The following is a 19,082-nucleotide window of genomic DNA, read 5'->3' on the forward strand; positions in this document are numbered from 1 at the left end:
CCCATTCAGGAAATACTTGAATAAATGAGAAGGAACCTGCAATCTTTTCAGGAGTAGGAGGAAGTTCCAAAAAGCTACACCATAACAATTACATTCAAAGTGTAACCTCCCATTTCTTTCATTGTTCCCTCATTTCATCTTGTTCAGCCCAGCCAGCTAACTAGTTTACCTTCCTTCCAATTCTAATACGCCAATCCAGCTCATTAGACCTCAGCAAACAGCTGCAGGGAACTGTAGCCTACACGTCCCTGAAGAATTAGAGCCCAGGAGAGTTACTTCTCCCTTGTAGCCAATCCTAATCCAACCTGGTAAAGAACAAATTGGTCTGGAGTGCGACAGCTCAGAAAGGACTTCTTGTATCGCATTATCACAATGCACTACCCAGAGAGCTGACTAAATGCTGTGATTAGTACCAAACACTTATCATTTTCAGAGGAAATGGTTAAAATATTTAATAAGATCAATATTCACCTGTGCTCTCCCATCAGCAAAGTGCACTGAAGGCATAAATTCCCGACAAAATTACTTGATTGTCCCCCAGGGTTACGCTTTGCTCTCCAGGTCATTTGCCTGCACACATAACCCACAAGCAAAGTAGATCCAGCTGAATCTGGAAGTGGAGTCTGGAGCAATTTAAGCCTAAGGAAGCTAGCCACTTTTCAGGGCCACAGTTATCCTGCTTTGTCTTCCTGAATCCCTTGACAAGCATGCTCGTCGTCTTGGGAGCCTGAAAGGAAGTACACTGTTCTGGTCCAGATTTCCCCAGGCTGTCTGGAGATACACACCCACCTGACTTTTTTAGAGCTATTTTTTGGTTGCATCTCAGGTTTCAGCACTGGAGTGTAAAAGCATGAACTGCAGTATCTGAAATTATCATTCAATTGAATAAAGTGAGGTAATACTTTTATTATAAAACAAGAAACTTCATATCTGACATAAACTTGCCTAGCCTTCAGGTTTACATTTAACTCTTCTCACATCCTCAACACTCAAGCCTTACTACTAATTTTGCAGCTGCCAAATTCATGATTAAACACTGAGACCATTCAGAAATGATAGTTCTCTCAGGGATAACTGGGAAGACCATAACCAACTGCAGCTACGGTATGGCAACTCCGCCAAAGCAGAAACATAACTGCTCAGCAGGAGCATTAGCAGAAGAGAGACGACTCTTGGTCTTCCCCGTTGCCACTTATTCAGTGCAGGTGGTTTGGATCTGATGTATTTTCCAGCACCACAGATGACCACAGAATAAGCCAGTAAGCAAGGATTCTGCTGCTAAACATGTGCCACAAGCAAAAAATTCACCACTAGCCTTACGAATACCAACTTGAGATTTCCAGAACTGAGTAGAGAAGCAACACCTTTTTTAAATAACACCAAAGGAAAATTAGGTACTTTACAGTTAAAAAGTTTGAAGATATCTCAAGTGTCTAGAAATATGGATAGAGGTGTTTTGTCTTAAGCATTAGACACATAGGGACTTCACAAACCTTATTTGGAATCTGTGTCCTTAGATATTTCAAAGGGAAAAAGAAATCTTCTGAAATTCAGTTTCCTACAACTGCCATTAAAAACTTACTTCAAATTCATTCTCTTTAAAGTAGTTGACGTTCAGGTAATTTGCATAACAAATAAAGTCAGGTCTTAAAACACAGGAATTTTGCTACAACACTGAGACTACCTCAAAAGAACAACATGATAATTGGAGTAAAAACGCACTAGCCCCTTTGCACAGACCTCTGTTTCTCGTTTACAGACGTGTGTGGCCTATCATTTCTCTACGTGCAGCTAAGTAACTCCTTTATTCACATGCACTTGCTCATCACAGTAGGAAAAGATCAAATTCACAGCAAGAAAACATAACAGACCACAACGCAGCCCACTATCACTTTTAAACTTTCCTCCTATTGCAAAGCTTGGCTTCATTTTTCTTATAAAAATGAAAACACACCAAAGAAAATAAAAAGGACAGAGAAATGCAAACATTTGTAAAATATTCCCAGCACCCAAAAGCAGATATACCAAATGTTAATGCTTCTGTGTTTCTAGCAAGTAAAAGCTTTGCAAGTGGGTCGTGCGCTTGTACATGACCCCGATGATACGTTCACAGCATGACTGTTTTGCTACTGAATTTATTCAATTTAGAACATATTCTCGCTTGCTGAATGCACTGGTGCACCTGACCAGGCGTCCGGGCCATGCCTACGTTAGAAAGTAATTCGTTTATCAAAACATTTGGTGCTCAGGCCCCTCTATCTAAATTTTATGTGGCCTGTGGCAGGGTGGTAACTTTGGACTACGTTTGGTCTGGTTCCCCTGGCCGTACATCCTCACCATTCGTGAGTGGTGTGAATCTTTCCAAAAGACCGGTCCTCGTACCCCATCGGGGGCTGGAACACACCTGAAGCACCACAGCAGCACAGCTTCCAACCGAGTTTTCTGCAAGTGACTGTAGATTAAAAAGCAGCAAAATTGCTCTGCAATGCATCCCCGCTGCACATGGGAAAAGGGAACGATCAGGAGACTCCCTTCAAAGCCACACTACTGCTATGAATCAAAGCATTAACGTAGACAGGGCCTATTCCAGTTTGAAACTTTAATTTTCTGTTTATTTACTGTTCAATCTGACAAAAAGCATTTGCTGGCATTCAAGTAGGGCTGCCGCACGCCGCCGCGCACTCATTGGTCTTCGAGTACCAGAACCCCAAGGACTCCCTCCGAACCGCGCAACCCAGCACGGACTACCCTTTCTCTCCCATCCCAGGACGCATGAAATGGGACATAAAATACCCCCACGCAACATCAATATCCAGGTCACTCTCTGTTACTGTTTGCAGAACGTTAACCGGATGGGCACCGAGGCAAGGCTCCGTTTTCTCTTTTGACAATTTGCAATCCAGTGAGCCAGATTCCTAGGTAGGCTGTTTAATAAACACCCCGGTACGTTACCTTGACGTGTACTTCTTTGTGCTTATGTCCTTTCAGCGTGTGATTTATTAGGTAAGTGATGTGAAAGAATAGCCAACACCAAAGCAGTCTGTGTCAACAACAGGTCTCAGCTAACCTCTTCCACTGTATACCACACCTCGGATGTGGGCAGAGGGAAAAATAAAGCATCTGTAGTCAATTATTTTACTGAAGACACAAGCAATGGGAACATGATGGCCAAGATCCTATCTTACGCTGCTTGAGGATATGCCTTGTGGGCCAACGCGGCACTGTATGCTGAAAGGTACAGTGCAAACTGTCTCTTCTGAGCAGAACCCTGGGGAAAAGATGTTCCGATCCCTTTGCTGATGGTATCTTTGCAACCGTCACTTCTTTGCCTCAGTCTCCTTCATACATAAACTAAAGGTAATTATACACTTAATCACCTCCTCTGGATGTTGTGAAAATTAGTTAATGTTTAGGAAGCACATCGCAGACGAAAAGTACTTAAATAAGTGTTAAGCATTATTAGATGGCATTATGTTGCCCTCACTTAAATTGTTTTCCTCTTCACATCTAAGTGCCTTCGATCTACTCCTGTTATTTGACTCCCCATAACCGAACTTTCTTTTCTGTGACTTTTCTAAAAAAAAAAAAAAAAAAAAAAAAAAAGGCAAACTGAACTGCAACCTCTAGTGTTATTTAAAGATTGTCTGCTGTGCCACGTATATAAACAGCAAGTATAGTTGAGTAATTTCATCCTGGAACCAACAATTTTTTTCAACTAAAAAATTAGCTTAGTAGGTACTAATCAGCTTGCAAGGTAAATATAATGGGAGAAAATCAATTTAAACTCTCTGTTTGAAGCTTGTGCCAGGTCATTATAGAGAAAGACTAATCTGCTAAATAATTAAGGCTCTGCATTTCTGGAGTGAGACGAAAGAAACATTACAAGTGAATAATAATTCTGTGCTGCCATTTGCCTCTTTAATCTATAATTAGACTATGCGCTTCAAACATAGATGTTAGCCTGACTAAGGTTTAAAACCGAGCCAGTGGAAAAGGCTTTCTGAAAAAGCACCTGCTCTGTGCCAAGGAAACTAGAAACAGACTCATCCCCTTTGGACGTGATCTCTGCTTAAAAGTCAGCCTTGGCTCTGCTAACTGAGCATAAGGAAAAGATGTTAGAAGCAAGCAGCTTCTGTAACAAAGCGCGCACATCCTTATTAAAAATAAATTGCTGCAGTAATGGCCCGAAGCACTGCAGTATCTACTGAAAATTGGAGTACTTGCTATAAAACACTGTTCAAGTTTCATGGCCTATGTAAGGATGCGCTGCTTGCCCCTTCAGGGTGTGTATGGCAATTCCTGGTTTCAAAAGAAATAAATATATGGCCCTATTTTGGATCAAAACATTGCTCCTCCTACAGACTGAGGATATTTTCAAGTCTGATTGTCCAGTAAGAGACACCCAGCTTCATATTTAGATGCATAATAAATAGCCTGGTCTTCAACGACATCTGTAGGTGTTCAGTGTCCGTGAAAATCAGGATAGTTATGGGTGCTTGAGAACAAACTCATAACAGTTTTCTAAAGCAGAGACAGAAGATGTAGTGGGTTCACTTACTCTTCTTGGAGAAGAGTTTCTTTCTCCGTCCGACGTGGCTCAGCTTGTATTCATTCTCTTCACAATTGCAGTCTTCACTATTCCTGTTGTAATAGTTGGGCAAAAGGTTTGAGGTGCCTTTGCTGTTGCCTGCAGCTGCCAAGTTTGCCATTCCCTTGCACTTGTGTAGCTTGAGCTTCCCGCTGGCATCTTCCACACACTGCCATTTCTGGAAGAAACATTTGATCAATAAAACTCTGCCTCAAACTCTGCATTGTCTAATGGCCAGCTTCTGTGATCTACCGGAGATTCCTCATTACAGTAAGCTGGAGCTTATCTATTACCTGCCACCAAAGCTGATTTCTTGTAATGTTCCATTCTCAGACAAAACAGGAACTCTCCAGAACACTCCTCCAATTGTTTCTGGGAGGCAGAACAATGGGAATTGCTTAATAAAATCAATATTACTGCTAAAATCATGAGGGTGACAAGTGGCAAGTCCCAGAAGAGAGAACTGTGGCATGAACCAAGGAAGTTCAAGACTCATCCACAGGTCTGAGAAGGATCTCTGCTTACAACCAGGTGAGTTTGCCAGGCTGGCAGGAATCTATGCAACTGTCATACCATTGCCACTGTCATACCATTGCCACTGTCATACCATTGCCACTGTCATACCATTGCCACTGTCATACCACTACTGCTTTAAATAGAGTCACTTTCATTCCATTAAAACAGAGCCAGGCCTTCTTTTCTGAGGAATCTCCTTCTCTTTCCTAGTTTACACGCCTGATGGTGGGATGAATTTATTCAAGTTGTAGATTCCCTTTTTTTTTGTAATCATCTGATCTAAGCCTAATCATCTAGACACCTACAGCCAATGGGGAGGAACAGGCAGTAGCCGGGTATAATTCATTTCATCCTAAAGCAGACATATAAGAGAGAGGAGAAAAGGACTGCCCTACACAAGTGCCTATTTCTCTTCACTGACCTTAAAAGGGTCTAGATGACTGGATCAGATATGGATGTCTGTAGTCAGATGAGATTAATTCCATCCTGAACATTTCTCTCAATAGCTTTTCCCATTAAACACATTTGGGCTTTATGCAGTTTAACGGTGAGCTGAACTGGATGCCTGTAACATGATAATCCCTCCCTCTTTCTCTCAAACTAGAGAAAATCTCATCTCCTTCAGTTTGGCATAAAAGTGCTTACCCACTTCCCACATGCACCACAAACAAATTTTGCTTACTCTTTTATTTACCAACACACTACTAGCTACTAAAGTAGGCTTTGGCATACATATAACAGCCACTGTGATTTTTGTTAGACTGCCTTAAATAGAGTCATTTGGAAACACTTAAGTTTTTTGCTGAGTCTTGAGAGGGGTTCCTCCTTTTCTGTATTACAAAATCCTAGATCAGTGCATGACTGCCTTCACCCGTAAAGCAGGATACTTTTTCCTAGAAGGGGTGCAGAACAAAAAAGTCTTTGAAGAACAAATTACTAAGTCTTTTTTTTTTTTTAAATATCTAACATGGACTGATGCAGTCTGCAGTTTGAAGTAAAAGTTATTCTACTAGAATGAATCTTTTACAATGAAAAAAACTGTAAAAATGTTTGTTGCTATTTTCCATTTTGATTCATGTGAATCTTACTTTGGAAAATATACAAACAAATTGCATTTTCCACTCAGTAGAGCTCTCTGCTGTTGATATCCGATATATTAATAATGAAGGCTTTTTCCAACAGATTCAAGAGATAGAAAGTTAAATGTCTCGATGGAAACTTCTGTAAATAAATGCTCTGACGCATGGCCCCAAAATATTTATTCTCCATTTCTTTCATTTCCTATCAAAAAAGCAAGTGATGCTCATTTCCCCTCTCCAGGTGAACTGGAAGAATTCCTTTAAATTTTGGTCTTTAAAGTTTGAATCTTTCCAAGGCAGCTGTATGCTAAAGTGAAAATATCTTAAAGGCTTTGCTGGAAGGGCATGGTGTATGCGTCAATAGGCCCATTGCTGAATGAATGCAATGCAGAACTATGTAAACCACTTCAGAAGCAAACATTGAACACATGTTGCAAAAAGAGAGTTTCAGGCTCTTATTTTTTCTCAAAGCAGATACAGGCATGTGTGCAAATGTGTCTGGGATCCTACAATTTACCCTGCTTGCTTGTAAGTACAAACACAAACTCTGTAGGTCAACATCATGGCTATATCAGATGCAGTCGTTCCCACAGGATGCTTTCAAACTTAGGGAACCGGGCAGCGGTAGGAATGGAACTGTGAAAATCCCTGCTTGACAGTCACAAAGCTTTAACCATGGTGAATTCTGGCATTTTAAATTTATATCTAGTGCACAACATAACATCATGCAAAAACCCATGTCGACCCCTGGAAGCAACTAAAGTATTTTATAAGTGGTAATCATCTAAATAATTAAGCCCCAGAAGAACCCTAAGTGCCCCAGAGATACTCTGGCTCACAGTCACAAATGAATACCATCCAGCAGCAAAATATAATTACGTATAAACAGTGGATTAACTCAGCCAGCTAAGAAAGCAAAGTGCCCTTAGTTCACCACTTGCCCCTAACTTTTTAGGTCTTTTCTTCATTAAACCAAAAGATATGTTCCTAAATCAGCTTCTGTAGCTTGTAATATCTCACAGGAGCTAAGTCCTGAAACACAAACTAGAGACCAGTGGAAAACACAAGCTCTCCCACAATCTTTATCTCAGCTCAAGTCAGAACTCCAGAGCAAGAACCTTCCTTTCTTCCTGTGCTGCCCCACAGAACAGCTCCAGTCATCAGATAAACGGCTTCTGCAATACATTCTGAAGTCCATCCAGCTCACACTGCGCAAAACGTTCCAGACACTTCATTCAGTCATTAAAGCAGTTCCAGTTGGAGATTCACCACCATCTTTAGGCAGGCAGTGCCAAGGCAGTGGCTGTGCTGGTGCTTTCTGCCACCCACTGGGTTGGCCTTCTTCTAACACTTCCACTCCATCCTCTACCGACTGCACAGCACACGCTACTCAGTTATTCCTGTGCGATTCAGAAGAGCCTGGGCTATATTTAATGGAGGAACTAGTCCTACTTAACAGAAATCTCGTTCAAAGGTACGCTGTGCAGTTAAAGAGAAGACAGCTTGTAAGATATGTTCCCCCAAAGCCTAAACTACCTGCTCTATGTATCAACAACAGCAAATTAGGACTGCAGTATCAATGTAACATGAATCTAACAGCAGCAGTTGCAGACCAAACAGATGCCCTGCTTCTCTCCAGTAAAGCTATTAACCTTGAACATGCAAATAACCCCTTAGTGGAAAAGGGCGTGCTGTATTTTTCTGTGTGTCAGAAAACCATGATTTCTCTCACAGCCTCCATCACCATCAAGTGGTTTTGCATTATTGTTCATCAGAGCCTTCTTGCCACTGCAGCAACTACAGATGTTAATTCAAAGTCGTTACTTGAGGCCCAGTCAGAAATAAATAGCCATGACTTTCCCAGTAGGATTTTTCATGCAATTCACTCATTTCCTCAGTGAATCTCTCCAAATCGACACTGTTTTCTTCGGGGAAAAAGGGCTAATCGCACAAGTGCTGCTAAGAGAAGACTCCAGACGAAACGCACAGATTTCAGGGCTGAGCCCTGACTCATCATGTCAGGTCTCATCAGCTCCTCTTTTTGTTAAGGAAAAGAGATACCGTTCCCTCTTACAGAGAAGTGAAAAGTGAAACTACGCCTGATCTGCTAGCAAGGCTCCTTCCCTAATGGTTTTAGCATTACAGACTCTAGGACTGAAAGTTTCTCCGTGATAATGAAGTCCTTGGTCACTGCCAGCAACCCCACAAAATCACTTTAGCAGCATTCATCCTCTTTAGTTTATGAAGATGTTTTTGGCACTCCATTCTTGTTGCCACAGTGGATGTTGAGCTCGAAACAAACTGCTGTAATGGCTAGAAATATTGTAGCTTCCAGTCTAAATTTATTTTGGAGCAGTAGGGCCACATTTTTTTCTTGTATGAAAAAGTATGCTTTATTTAGTTTTTCTCCCCTGCCGTGGTTTGCTCCCGGTGTTTTCTGGGCTAATCAGGGTAACACAGCAAAATCCATAGAGAGACATAAGCCCCTTCTCTACAAGAGGTAATTCTACAGCTTTCGCTGGCAGCTTGTCCTGCTGCTCAGATGCTACAGGTCTGAGGAAACAGTCAACCTGAATTTCCCCTTGTCTGTCTCATACACGTTACTTCTTCTCTGTTCTTGGTGATTGACCATAATTGGCTCCTGTCTTCTGTACAGTATCTCTTAGATTCCTGCAAACAGATGTCTCCCTCCTCAGCTATTTTTTTTAATAGACTGAACGTGGCCAGTTCTTCAGCCCATCCTCACAAGGCTTATTCTCTTAATCTTCTATCATTTTTGGTTTTTCTCCTCTGCACCTTCACCCAATTTATCCATCGGCAAACGATGAATCTAGTTTCTTCTATTTCATGTCATTAGTATACAAACAGCACTTCGGGTTTTTTTTCCTTTTTTTTTTTCCCCCCCCCCTTTTTCCTCATTCCAACTGGACATTATTCCATTACATTGGCTCATGAGTTTTGGAGAATCTGACCTCTGGGCTCTCAGCTCAAGTTCATTTGTCAAGCACTACATATCACTCAAACCTTAAAATTACAAGATGAACTGACAGGAAATCTGGGGACTCTTTAGTGTCCCCACAAGCTATAGCTGAAGTGAGGCACGTGGGTCAACTGGTTGGCACGCAAATGAAAATTTAGCTGAATATCTGATTTGAAGCATTACAATTTTATAATTAATTTGTTATTACTACAATAATTGCATTGTGGTATCAAACGGTCCCAAATGCTGTGTTAGTTACTGCAGAAGCTAAGGAGTGAGCGCATCCTGCAACCTAACCGGGAGCTGGAAGAGTGGTGAAAGAAGAAACAGAAGCACCGAAAGGGGAACGGATTTGTCTGGGGTCCCACACCAAGTCTGGAACAGTGCTGAGACTGAAGCCAGTCTCCTGACCTCCAGCTCGCTGTCTTTTGAACTAAACTACACTGCTACTCATGTCGGGATATTTTAAGTATTTGGTTGTTTTTTTTTTTTTTTTAATGTCAGTATCAGTTTTGGCAAGCTACATACAACATCCACTACTGTATTGACAGGGATTTAAAAAATAAATGTCTGTTAACAAGAAATGTAAATTTCTTGGTTTTGTGAAGCAACAATGAGCAAAAAGCTCAGAAAAGCAAAACAGCTTCTGGACATCATTATAGGCTATTCCTGGCTAAAAGAGGAAAATAGTGTTGTTAATTACAATTCTTGATAAGGAATACAATCCTTGAACAACAGTCCTTAATAAATCACTGTGATTTTAGTTGTCACGGTTAGTTGCCTCCTAATGTTATCAGTTAGAGGATTGGCAAAATGTTTAACGTATGAAGTTGTTGATCAACAAGTCATTTCTTGTTGTAAGCGCAGGGATCCTAAAAGGTGCTGAGCACGTGCAACTCGCACTGAAGTTCAGGAACTCTGAAGATCCACCTGATGAGCAACAGCTCATTAGTTATCTGGATTCTAGCTGGTCTGATATGCTTCACTGTTGTCAACAGAACCTAAATTCCTTAGTAACCTCAGGATATCTCTGCTAGCTACAGCAGAACCGGAGAACCACATAAGAGAGAGAGATCAAAAACTTTCTTCCCAGCAGTTAAAGAAATTCCTTATAAAATCTGATTTAGTTTCCCAGGTCTGACTAATAACAAGCACAAGCTACAGGGCCCTCAGGAAAAGGAGAAGATGTAAACCATTTTCTCTACTGCTCCACCCTTGGCACTAAACAACAGCAAATGATAATTATGGGGGCAGGAACATGATCTAGGGATACCACTTAGAAACTGCTGTAGGAAAGCACATATGAGTCACGATGATTTTCATCACTGCTATGCCATGCTATGTCAGAGAATTTGGGGGACCAAGGGAGTAAGTGACATACTTTTACTTATGATATCTTTACGCCACCTGGTCTTTTCCTACAAAAAAAAATATCCCTTCACGATCCTGGTACAGCACGAAGCAATCAGGGAAGGTTGTATATCTAACTTGTCTATTTGCAGAAGATCTGCTGGAAACAGAGCACAAATTTTGGCATTTTGAATTTCCTTTGGGAGAAAACAGTCATATGAAATATGCTTTTTAACACTATGGAAAACAAAATTCTACTTGTTTTAAATCTGCATGCAAGCAGAGCCTTGAAAAGAAAAGGGTTTGAAAAGGAAATAATGTAAATTCAGGCAGCTATTTTTCTTTGCAAATTAGAAATATTATTGTACTATACCAGTCCTGTTAAAGATAAAAATCATATTTTTCAAATGTACAGCACAGATTCCCTATAGCAGTCAGCAGTGCTGCAGGTATCACACATTTAGCAAACGTGCATAAAGTTGGCAAATGACTTAAAGGGAGATTTTGAGCAGCTGTTGTTATGATACTGAGGAGTTGCTGGGAATACTCCACAGAGCAATGCTGATATCATAACTGGCTTCCACAAAAGCACATTAACGCAGGCCGCCAGATAAAAGTGGGTCAGCTTCCGCTTACCAGCCAGTTTAGAACGAAAGGCCGAACTACACCGAAGAGGAAGAATTTGTGTGCAAGTCATTAGGCACCAGGATAAATGTTTTTTATTTCATGTGGGAAGAAAGAGCTCATCTCTCTAAATCCTTGAATAAAAATGCCGAGCTGCTCTTTCATCTGAGGCTATAGTCACCCTTTGTTGGGTGCAAATAACTAACACGGCCAAACCCTACTAAGTGAAAAAGAAAACATGGCAACACACACATTCCCATTGCACTCAGAAGCATTTACATATATTATGTTGCCAAAAAAACCCCACATAACGGACTATGAAACAAGGTTTTAAACAACATGAATAACCTCATCTCCATGATCCTGGTGCTCTCTTATCAAAACGATTATAGGTCAAGGAGGGTGACAGAGGTTTGCAAAGGAAGAGCATTTGGTGGCGACAGAACAGTATTCACCAACTTGCATGCTCACAAAGAGGAATTTCAAGTTCTCCATCTCACATTCACAGCTTTCTTCACCTCCCCTCTGCTCAAAACTCTGTCCTGTCTCTTCTCATTCACTCCCCTCCTGAGTTTTTGTCCTCCATTTGTGCTTCTCTTGCCTTCCTACTCACACTTCACATTCTCTGGCACTTCTCAGCCTACCCTGTGCATGGGGTAGCAGCTTCCCCAAACCTTACGAGTCAAGAGAAAGACTCCTAATGACTTTTGCAAACTTTCACTGAATCCTGACCCGGACTTCTCTTCATCTTTATACCAGGATTTGAAAATTCACCTCTTCTACTAAACCCTCCAGATACTGTTAAATGTACAATAACTCAGTGCCTTGTAGGGTCAGGAGACACCTGCAATGTAGCCACTGTATCTCTATAACATAAACTCCCCCAAGACAGTGGTACGTTACTCATTTGGGCTCATTCTACCTCCTATGCAGAGCTCGAACAGCATCAGCAAACAGACAACAACCATTTGTCATTTGAGAAGTTATTCTTGCTTCACTCTGAAAAGATTTTTGGGTGCACTCACATTTAGGGACAATTTACCCTCAAACAAGCACGTTCATCCTCCACTGATCCTGCTGTCTAGACAGAGTACCAGGACATATTCTCTGGCGAGGGGTTAGATGGATTGTGACTCCCTTGAGAGCCCTTCCAGGCTCTAATTGACTTGGTTGTTAGGCAATTTTTCCTGATGTCCAACTTAAATTTCTTTTTTGCTCAATTGCACCCTATCACTTCCAATCACGTTTGACTGAACTGTTCAAAACAATTCTTCTCCTCCCAGTCTCCTCACAATGAGGGTGCAGCACACACATCTCTTATTAGCACACCTTCGCTTTGAAATGTATTGGCAATTCTGAGTACAGAGTTGACTTTTTTTTCCCTACTTCTTACAGATGTCGAAGATATTTTATTATCCACAAAAGAAAATATAAGCCTGTGCATATGTGCAGACAATACAGGGACGTCCCCCTCTCTTCCATAACTGAGACGTGGTAATTATAGTAACAAAGCCTGAATGTGGCTCAGTTGCCTTATGCAAAGAGACAGCTTCTGTGACAATGTGGTCTTGGAAAGTCTCACTTCCCCTCTATCTTTACAATAATGTTTAAAATAATTGGGAAGACGACAACAAGGAAGAAGCTGAAACATCCCTCAAAGGGAAAATACTGATGGAAAAATAAAAGCCTTATTTCCCCAAACTACTGACAGGATAATGTTGTAGCAGAAGCAATGACTTTCCCCCGGATTTCTCAAAGAATGTGGCAAATTTAAAAAACAATGACTTGCTCCCACCCATCTAAAATTTCAGCTCCAGACATCTGATGACAATAAATTACTGCACAAAAGTTAGTACTTCTTTTACTCCAGTATTTTCAAGAAAAAGAGGACGTCATGATCTCTTTGTCCATTAGAAGCCCAGGAGGAAAAGAGCAACTGGAAAATGTTTGTGCATATAAACTGGATCCAAACACTTAAAGAACAATGGACTCCTTTCAGAGGTGCACTGAATTACATGATCTGTGCAGCCAGAAGCAGGAAGAAAACACACACAACCAACTAGACAGCTTTGCGTCTATTACACACACGGAGACTGCCTGCAGTTGTAACTGCCATGTGTTTTCACTGTATATTTTGCTAAAAGTAGGGATAATATTGAGTTCACAGGACATTACTACTCTGTTACACAAATCCAAATAATAATAACAAAATGAATTAACCTAAGAATTCAAAGCAAAGGGAGCCATGTGCACTTGGAGCAGGCTAATCTGTTAGGCTCACTGCAGCTTCTCATCAGTAACGAATCCCAAACTGCAGTCTGTTTGGGGAATATAACGTTAAAACAGCCTAGGTTGTTCTCTCTCAGTAGTCGGAAATCAATACAGGGCCACCTGAATCAGCAGTTTCTTGCCTGACAGTGAGTCTCATAAATGCCATAATACAGTTTTGAGCAAAGGCTACAGAATGAACTGCTTGATTGACAAGCTGGCATCGACAACAAAGTGAGAGACGCTCTCACAATCTAAAAGAGGTGTTAAGCTTAGCCCTGATGCGACTGCTTACTTTCAGCCAGGGGCTGGATGCCTCACCTGCCCAAGCTGTTCACAGGCCGTCTGATACTCAGCTCGCTGACAGAGGTCTTTCACACGCTGGTATTTGGGTAGGAAGTTTTCTTCTTGGGCATCTACCTTCTCATTCTCTCTCTTATGCAGTAGTTTACTGGAGTGGAAAAAAAAAAGATTTTTCTGCATTAAGGTTAATTCCAAGATACACATATTTTGCTGGAAAGGCTCAGATGAGTAGGTTATTTTCCAGGACCTCCAGCATTGCTGATGGCCAAAAATTAACAGCCCAGTAGAAACTAGCGCTCCTCCTCTTCTCTAATAACACACAAGTTATTCATCTCATGCTCCAAAGCGGCATACAAAGGCACACAAAACTAGAAAGTCTTAAGTTACAGAGTACACACGAGGAGCCAAATACCTAGCAGACACCCCCTCCCATTCCAGGTTAAAAGGTAAAGCTCTGCCATTTCTGCCCTTCTATAGATATTAATATTATAAGTTATAAACAACGTAGTCTAGACCACCACACCAGCATGCTACACGGCTGCCAGGCTGGAGATAACGACGGCCCACGCAAAGAGGCCATATCCTCCTCAGCATGCCAGGGCTGCATTTTGCAAACCTTTCATGCCCGCTGTTACGTATGAAGGCACAGAGGAAACGGCCAACCAGACAGGAAAGGTAATTCTTACTCCCGTGATACGTGTAGGAGGGTGGAGGGCAGCAGTCAGAGCAAAACTCGATGCCTTTCAACCCCCAGTTCAAGCGTACCCCCCCACCCTCACCCCACCTACGCAGGCTGTAGGCAAAGGCCATACATTCCCTCCTACGCACAATCACTGCCACCAGGCACGCCGCAGCCCTCTCCCGGCTGGCCCACCCAAACGGCTTTAGGCCTGTGGCAGAGTGTTGCTTTGGCTCTAGCTAGTCAGTGTCCTTCTATTTATAGAGACTGGGCTTTGTGGTTAACGCTTTCCTTACCCCCTCTCCACTAGGAACGAGTCTCTCCACACCTTCATCTTTTTCTTTAAATGGAACCTGAGAGGAGAGGAGGAAACAAATTTGCGCAAAGCCGGTCATCAGGTCATGCCCCAGCTTTCTCTCCCACCCCCAATTCAGATGAGAAACACTGTCGTCTCGAGGGGGCATGCAGCTCTAGGAAGCAAGCGCATATGCCTCTCCAGTGCTAATCATGAACAAACACAGAACAGATTTGTTCTTGCAGGGACAAAATTTGCAGCAGATTCACACAGTGTAACAACTATTTCAACCGAAGCGCTTTTAAGGCACAGGGGATTAACTGAATTGTCCTTGATCACAAAGGATCGCAAATTAAATCAGGATTTCCCGAATCAAGTTTGGACTCTTAGCCAGCACACCATCCCTATAGTATCCTATTCTAAAGCAGCTGCTCCTGCTCCCCCTCTCCCTCTGCCCAACTACTTATAAAGCAAATCTCCTTCTTTCCATCTTCCTTTATACTAGCTGCTGATCTTCTCTACCAAGCATCCAGTCTAATTCTCCTCCTCAGCCTTTTTCTAATGAAAGTTTTGACAGAAGGTCTCAAATAGTAACTGTGCAATTCTGAGTGCTAGTCTGTCTTTACGTCATAGTGTAAGGGGATACACAACCAACCCTTTCAACTCAGTTATGCTACAGTTTATTCAATATGAAATGCTTTGCTAACAAATGATGCCACAGAGATATTTCAAATCTATAACTCACGGAGCTAAAAACCTTCATGTGCAGCCTACATGTGCTACACTGATTACATTCAGTATATCCAGGGACTGTATCCCATATAGCTAATATATGAGCCTGACAAAGCAAAAATAAGTGAGGTCAGTCACATATTGCTAAACAGGTGTTTAGATCTTCCTATGAATGATGCACTTACACAGACGGTCATTTTATTATATTTTCCTTTCAGTTTAGCTGCACGCTGCTGAATACTTGCTCGATCTCCCTCTCCCTATTCCGTACAAACACATGCATGTTTACGTGCACCTTTCTATTTCTTACCTATTCACTGGTCTCTCAGAATCCAGAAGTTTTAGAATGGATTTACCATCCATATCAGATGGAATATCCAGTCCGGCAATATCTAGAATCGTAGGTGCAAGATCAATGTTCAATACAATGTGAGGATTCCTGAAAAAATATGTATGAGAACTGGTTTAGAGTCCCCGAGCAACTACAGTAACTCCAGCTCTCCCCTAAAGAGCCCAGGCATCTGAAAAAGCTTATTTTGCGACATCTGCAAAGAACAGAAGAGGACACAAATCCCATACAGTCAGTATTGAATGGAATTAAAACGTAAAGTATCAGCAAGAACTTAGCTGCATAACCTCAAGAGGGACTAACATGAAGGTTTAAATTTTAGCACAGAGCATTTCTGAGAATGTAAAGCAGTTCATAAGGCAAGGCTACTTAATTATTGCAAAGGAGGATTCAAAACTTTCAAAACATGAGAAAGCCTCTCCTTGGGTGTCTTACAGAATCAAAGTTTCTGCCAAATACGCTGATAACTATTAAAAAGTAAATTTGGCAGGTAGCGCACAGTCTTTATCTGTTTTGAAATACGGTATAGACATATGTACCTCAGAGCTCACACCCTAGCAAGAGCGTTCTGAAGAGAACATGGGGAGAAATACTTTGCCAACTACTACAGCAAATAACTAAAAGTGACGGATAATGTAGAGTGTGAGCCAGAAAAAGGTAAGGGGTCAGGAAAGAAAAAGAAGGGAGGAAGCAGTTATGGAGAAAGCAAAAGGGAAAGTAAAAGAACAGCTTTAACTCAGATAATATTATTCTTTCCAAGCGCAGAACTATCCATTCTGCAAACACTTATCAACAGCTCTGACTCTCAAACGTCAGAGCTGTTTGCCGTGCTCTGTTACTTAGCAAAGTCATGGCATACGCTCCTCAGCCACCACAGTGAACAAGACAACGTTTGAACTTGAACTGATTTCAAATTACGTTAAAATACTGGAGCCAACTCCAGAGGAGTAAAGATAGTTCCCATCCCAAATCCCCTTGAGCTGCCACGGCTAAACATGAGAGGGTTCCTGGGTTACACAGTCCAGCACTCAGAAGCTAAAAGAACGTCCAGATTCCTAATCACGTCACTTGTCTTCACTGTCGGTCCAGTCTGGCAGAACTGCTTTCAGCTGTACCTTACAAATTTATTTGAAATGCATCTATGATGCTGTTGTGTAATAACTCATAATATCACATGTATACATACTGTTTATTAGCTGCATACTATTTCTTTTTCTTATTTCTTAAAAAGAAAAAACACATGGAAGGCATTCAATTTTTTCAAACGTGGAAGGAAAAAAAGAAAATAAACATACTGCTATGCTGACAACCTTCTACAGCACTGAGCCTCAAGAATGACCCTGCTATGATTTACAGGCACAAAGGATAGGACAGGACCAGATGGGCTGCTATATATGCCAGCGCAGAATTCCAGCTCAAGATACAGGAAAGAAGCAAGCTGCTAAATTCACACTAATTAACGATACACCATTTAAAAATTATTACCTTTTTTGAGCGAGCGGGCAAACAGGCACTGACAAGAGCATGGATGATGAATTAAATCAATGCACCTAATTTGATTTTAATTACTAATAATTGTGGTGTAGCATATTTTGTAATAGAAATGAGAGCTTAGTAACGACTTGCTACAGTGCCTGCTATTAAGTCTTCCTTCGTATCAAAAGGGAGTCACGACAACTACTCTGCAGGAAACACATAAGTTTGATGCAAAACACGGATGCGTGAGATTCTCCCATGTAAAGAAATTCAGGCTGAAAGAGAGGATAAACTTATTATGTTCCCTCTCCAAGATATTTTATCCTGTTCTTTCTTTATGTTCTACTGCAATGGGTTCTGTTCTGTCAGGCTGACTCCTGTAATTTTAGTAAAAATATTTTTTCATCTTCAGAAGCCACACAAAAATAAAAATTAATAGGAAGGTGTCACAGGTTTTATGCCTGCCTAGGGGTAAAGATCCCGGGACTATGAGCTGGCTGGCCTCCAGCACTGTATGTTGCAGAAAAACTAGCTCAATCCGCTCTGGCCACATTAGCATTGCCTCTTCATTGAGGCCAAAAACTGCAGTTGAATGGAGAAAAAGTATGCATATACATGTGTGTGGGAGCATATATTATAAATACATAGTATAGGCATAAATATATACCTATACACACATACACATATATTTATTTAAGAGCAAGTTCTCAGGAGGCTAAGCCATCTCACTTGAAATTCTTCGCTGCTGCAGAGACTCCTGTCCGTACTGAGGTAACCCTGTTTATTTGCACCTAAGGAACCCCTGCCCTACAATCCAGTTTGTAGTGTAGGGAGCTCTTAATCTGATTTTCTATTAAACCAAGAGACAGCTTTGACACTGAAAAACTTCTTATTCTTTGTCACTTTTAACATTACAGGAAGCGACCCAAACGTACCTAGGATTTCAATAGATTCCAACCTCACCTACGTTTCATCTCCAAATTGTAGAATTTCACAGCACCGCTTCTCAGTGGAGTATTGAAGCATCTTCTGTTTAGAACAGCTGTCAGTCAAGTCCCTAAGGCGCTCCCCAGAGGCTTGTCTTTCAAGCTACTCCTATTCCTCTCACTGTCCTTTTTTTCCCTCTTGTCCTAACCCCTATCTGCTCCACTTCTCTCGTGGCGTCAGACCTTCTCCTTATGTCACCTCACCTTAGAACAGTCTCCTGTTCCTCTAGGAAATACACCACCTCTTCTCTCTCCAGTGATACTACTCACTCGGAAAGTCACGTGTTTCACTGAGTTGCTCAGTGCTGACTTCCACAGAGGCAAAAAAACAGATCTTCAGTACCAAGACTTCACAACTTCAACTGAAATCAATAAAAAATCTGGAAACCTGGTACAGAAAATTAAATCATCGTGTCTCAAAATGTTTAACATTCAGATTCCACCAGGTCTGCGCTTTAGGAAGAGATATTATTTCACACGCATAACTGCTCTAAAGAATTTACAAATACACAGCGCAATACCTACAGAATTTAATTTTTTTTGGCTTACTGATACTATGAATCAGTGAATTGAACTAGCAAATGGAATGACATTTTTTATAACTATTTACTACTTATACACAATTACTCTGCTACACACTAGATCTGGTCCTCTGTAGTGAAGAAAAAAAATTGTGCATGGAAGACGATGCATGTTAATTATACTAAAGCACGCACACTGATATAAAGAAAAGGCAGCAAATTATAGCACTGTCCAAAATCATTACTTAAGTGCAAATATTTGATATTGAAATAATTGCTTAGAATGTATATTTACATAATTTCTTAGCTGATGAAAGCTACCATTTTAATTAACAG

General features: G+C 41.2%; 1 protein-coding gene across 21 annotated transcripts in view; it reads right to left on the minus strand.

The window, feature by feature from the left end:
* Positions 1–19,082, minus strand: part of SULF2 (sulfatase 2) — a 162,818-nt gene that overhangs the window by 13,380 nt on the left and 130,356 nt on the right. For all 21 annotated transcript variants that reach the window (XM_068912650.1, XM_068912636.1, XM_068912649.1 and 18 more), the window contains 4 exons: positions 15,725–15,853; positions 14,684–14,740; positions 13,727–13,856; positions 4,559–4,766 (listed from right to left, as the gene is read on the minus strand). In XM_068912650.1, the coding sequence (XP_068768751.1) occupies positions 4,559–4,766; positions 13,727–13,856; positions 14,684–14,740; positions 15,725–15,853 (524 nt within the window). The remainder of the gene's footprint in view (positions 1–4,558; positions 4,767–13,726; positions 13,857–14,683; positions 14,741–15,724; positions 15,854–19,082) is intronic.

Source organism: Struthio camelus, chromosome 18 (genome assembly GCF_040807025.1).
Source record: "Struthio camelus isolate bStrCam1 chromosome 18, bStrCam1.hap1, whole genome shotgun sequence".
In the NCBI taxonomy this organism is placed as follows: domain Eukaryota; kingdom Metazoa; phylum Chordata; class Aves; order Struthioniformes; family Struthionidae; genus Struthio; species Struthio camelus.